We start from the raw sequence: 4,537 nt of genomic DNA, 5'->3' as shown, positions 1-4,537 counted from the left end.
CGCCTTCACTACCAACCTGAGGGCTCAGCGGCATACTCAATGAAGGGTTACTGCGTGGTATAGTGCAAACATTTCAACATGGCGCATGCCATGCTCTCGTCATTTGAACGGACTTTTATTATTGCTGGGGTTGAACAAGATTTCCGAAGTGATGGAAGGTCTTGTCAAGATTACAGACATTTTGAAGTAGAAACTGGAATAGTGTCTAACACGAGTGGGTCCGCACGACTTCGTTTGGTAAGAATTTCAATTATGATGCATTAATAGCAAAGTGGAGCAAAGTTGGGACATTTAGCCGGACATAATTAGGTTATAGATCTGACCAATCAATCAATAAAGCTCACTGTTTAATTCATTGGCATGTTTTTGGTTTTGATTGAAGTCCAAAACAGACATTTTGGTTGGAGTTAAAGCCGAAATAGGAGAACCTCATATAGAGAAACCAAACAAAGGATATATTGAGTTCTTTGTTGACTGGTAAGGATTTGTGTTGAATTTGACTAATTATTAACTGATTTTGCATTTATTTGTTGATTTTCTATTCCTAATTTAAATTAGTATTTTATGAAAATGGTAATTGTTTCAATGTGCCTTTTAATCACATATGAATTAAACTCTGATCGTTTGGAAACATTGTAGATAGTTGGTAAGAAACTGATGGCAGAGTGAAACACAGGTACCTTGTTTATGTTAATTTCAAAACTTCAGAGTTGAAGTCTCATTGAAAGGTGCAGTGACAAACTCCTTGTGTCCTGATGAAACAGAGACTGATGTTAGCACCTTTTACATGATAGCCAAAACAATGCTCATGTTGCCTTTTTTGTCTGTGACATGTATCAGTCATGAGACAGATCCACAGTTGATGTCATTGTGTGAATATGACTTGCATGCATTATCTTAACCCAATTTTCAAGGTTTCATGATTTTGGTAAACGTTTTCCACATAATTAAAGGTTTTTCTCAGCCAGTTTGTGTGCAGCTGATTAATATTGTCATCATCCGTGGAAGTTTATCTTTTATCAGACAACCAGCAGGCTAAGTGTGAAAGATTACTCAAGATCAATCCAATATGATGCATGGGTAGTGAGAAGGGATGACCTTTAAAGTATCAGAAGGAAAGCCTCAAAATGTTATGTGGCTACTTGTCAGTTACCTATGTAAGACTCCATAATTCCAATCTGTGGTCCCAGAAAATGTCCATACCCACCCCAGGGAGGGTTTTTGGAAATTCCAAGGGGAATGAAGTTTTAAAGGAAAGTTAGTATGAACCAAAACAGCAATTTCAAGAAGGATGAGGGAAGGGGTTCAAAATTAAAAAAATCTCCTCTTAGGAGGGGTATGATCACTATCAATTTTTATTTTATGTAACAACACAATAGCTTTTTGGTGCTCAATGCACCACCCAGCAACATGGCTCAATTGCTTTCTGTTTCAGAGTGTAGCTAGTTACTGAGGTTTGAACAGAATTTGAATCCTTTAACATCTCCTTTCCTCCAGCTCAGCAAATGCTTCTCCTGAGTTTGAAGGAAGAGGAGGAGAAGAATTGGGTACAATGCTGGCCAAGACATTAGAGAGGGCATACAATCACAAGTCTGCTATTGATTTGGAGTCATTGTGTATTCTACCTGGAAAGCAGTGTTGGATTCTCTATATTGATGCTCTGGTATGGTAACCTGTTGAGATCACAATTTTCTTTTATAAAAATTAGTCAAGTGGCAATGCATAGATCAAGGATAGCAAAGCCTGGGCAGAGTGATCACGACTGGAGGCTAAAGATTTTCACATCTGGCTTGATTTAAAACTCAATATTAAAAGAAAGTTTAAGCATTCTGTGTGGTAATCACATGATTTTGAGTGCAATTTGGAATAAATAATCACCAGTTAATTTTTCAAAGGCTATCAAAATTGCACAAGTCCTATGAGCTCATGTCATAATATATTTATAACCCTAGTTTTATGTTTTATTTACTACCTGTCTATACCATGGCAGACTGAGGAAGGTGTTTAATTTGATAGGTGTTAGAGTGTGGTGGAAATCTGTTTGATTCATTGTCTTTGGCAGTGAAAGCAGCTCTTCATAATACCAGGTAAAGTTCACTTTCCTGTTTGACTTGTTGTATTCTTCCATCCAAGCTCAAATAACATTTATTTATTCTCTTTGTTGATCATCATATATTTCCTTGAATGTCAGTTCTGAGGCTTGGTAATACATCAAGACAGCATGACATACTTACCAGTAATTGCCTAAATATGTTCATTTGTTAATTTGGTTCAAACAAAACTTTGTTTGATCTTGATCTTTAACTTCTTGGTGATTTGTGGCAAAAAATTTTGTTTGAAAGATACATGTGGTGACCTGCTAGCAAATTGACTTTTTTTGGTCGTAGAATTCCAAATGTTACAGTTTCAACAGATGAAGGAGATATGGAACTAGAAATATCAGATGATCCTCATGACTGTAGAAAGCTGGATGTTAGTTCAATTCCTGTGACAGTCACTATGAGCAAGGTATAATAACCATTCATCACAAGTCTTATCTTATTACAAGAATATTATTGGGAGGAAACCTTCAATAACTTGTGAGAGGGTTAACCTGTGACAGAACTAGTAAGCCATCTTGAAGGAGTAAGAGTTCAAAGTCATTTTGTGCGATGAAATTAAGCTCCTCCTGCTTAGACTTGTCCCAGCCATAAGTAAGTTTACCTTCATGTAATGTCTGGAATACTTTTTTGTTGTAGATTGGCCATCGTCATGTGGTGGATGCCAGCCTGCAAGAAGAAGCCTGTTGTCTTGCTCAGCTTCTGGTGTCAGTGAACGGCAACAACAACATCTGCGCAATGCAGAAAGTTGGCCCTGGAGCTTTGGATCCTGATTCTATATTTGAGATGATTGAGGTAAAAATTCACTTTCACTGTGTATTGAAACCTAAACTGGCTGTTTATTACTACTTTTTCTTGTCATTTATTGAGTAGTTGTTCCATGTTCTAAAATATGTTTTGCCAGGTATATCTGTAGCATAATGACCTTACTAGTCCCTTTTTATCATTAACCTCTAATATTATCTTAGCAGAATTCTGCTAGTATTATAAATTAATACTAAATGAAAATGGAGCAATCTGATTGGCTGAGCTATCATGCTCTATCGTCCATTAGTGTATGTAGTGGCTGCAGGTCAGATACAATATGGTTGTGTATTTGTTTTTGAAAGTTCAGAAGAACAATTCAGAAATATTGCTGGATAATTAAATTCCCAAGTTAACTAAAACAAATAAAAAATACTGTCATGTGTCTTTTAAGGTAGCTTGCAACAATTTCCATCATATCTTCATTGGTCATTACAGCCATTGTTTCTTTAGTTCATGCTACAATAATGGCATAAATCAAATGCCCAAACATCTTGATTTCATAATCTAATATTATTGGTAAACGTTAACCAAATCCTATTTATCTTATTCAGACTGCTCGCTCTGTTGGAAAAGCACTGAACAAAGAACTTTTGAATGTTCTCAATAAGGAAGAAGCTGAAACGAGTACAAATAAAGAGAAAATTGGTTTCTTATTATAGCAGAAAAATACCAGCTAAAGGATTCAAATTTGTTAATGCTCCTTACTTACTTCAACACTGTGGGATCAGTGTGGCTATAAGGCTTACTTACCTTGGATACACAGGACATGACAGTGAGTGGCCTGGTGTTCACCTTCTGCTAGGATGACTGCTCTGACCTCTTGTTGTCAGATTTGTATAGGACGAGTGAGCAAGAAAAATAATGTGTTTGACTGTACAATGAGGAGCTAGTTAGGGAGAAGAACCTTGCTTTCCTACATTGTATTTCCTTGTTCAGCAGTGTTTTTTGTTCATCATGGTTTCTTTTACTAGTGTCCTAGTCTTACAATCTGAAATAAGCTAATATAAAACATGAGGGTCAGGTACATTCTTCAATAGCTTGAGTAATGCTTTCTTTATGTTTTTTATTAGCTCAAAATTTTATATTATTTGTAAGACTTCACACATGTGAGAGTCCAACATCGGCTTTTTCAATGCATATATCCCACTTTTTTGGCTCAATCCCACCATCCTGCCCTTTTCATAATGTTTATCCTGATTGTGCTTGGTTAGAGTCGCAATAACGTGTGATTTTCTGTTTTTTTCTACCACATAACAAATGGCATCACCTTTAGAACTATCCCACATCCCACCTGTCAAAGTGAGCACATCCTGCTACTGCTGAATCATTTTTATCATGTATCCAATGATTAAAAGTTTTTGTCATCCCACATTTTGTCTCCCTTCTTACTTTTATCCTTACATCTTGCCAAACCTTTGTTGGACCTTCACATGTCTTATGGCTGTTGATGTAAATATTGAACATAGCTACTTGTAAATTCAATAACTGAAATTAAAAGAAAAAGAAAACAGGAAATGCAAATGAAATTAAACAATATTTTTAAAATGAGTAATGGAAGATGTTAAAAGACAGAAGTTATTAAAGAAATGAAAAATGCTTAGGGGAGGGCGGGTGTTGGTGTGGACTCCAAT

At 36.1% G+C, this 4,537-nt stretch overlaps 1 protein-coding gene across 1 annotated transcript; it reads left to right on the top strand.

The window, feature by feature from the left end:
• The first annotated feature begins 55 nt into the window (after nt 1-55).
• Nucleotides 56-4,454, top strand: LOC110053199 (exosome complex component RRP42-like). Its single transcript, XM_020759406.2, has 7 exons — nt 56-237; nt 383-477; nt 1,498-1,663; nt 2,017-2,087; nt 2,388-2,508; nt 2,739-2,894; nt 3,458-4,454. Exons 1-7 carry the CDS (start codon nt 79-81, stop codon nt 3,563-3,565), a joined length of 876 nt encoding a protein of 291 aa, XP_020615065.2. The 5' UTR covers nt 56-78; the 3' UTR covers nt 3,566-4,454.
• Nucleotides 4,455-4,537: the final 83 nt, after the last annotated feature.

Source organism: Orbicella faveolata, unplaced genomic scaffold (assembly GCF_042242905.1).
Source record: "Orbicella faveolata isolate gen_17 unplaced genomic scaffold, um_ofav_v1 contig_3, whole genome shotgun sequence".
Taxonomy (NCBI): domain Eukaryota; kingdom Metazoa; phylum Cnidaria; class Anthozoa; order Scleractinia; family Merulinidae; genus Orbicella; species Orbicella faveolata.
This window is presented reverse-complemented; position numbering and strand designations above follow the sequence as displayed.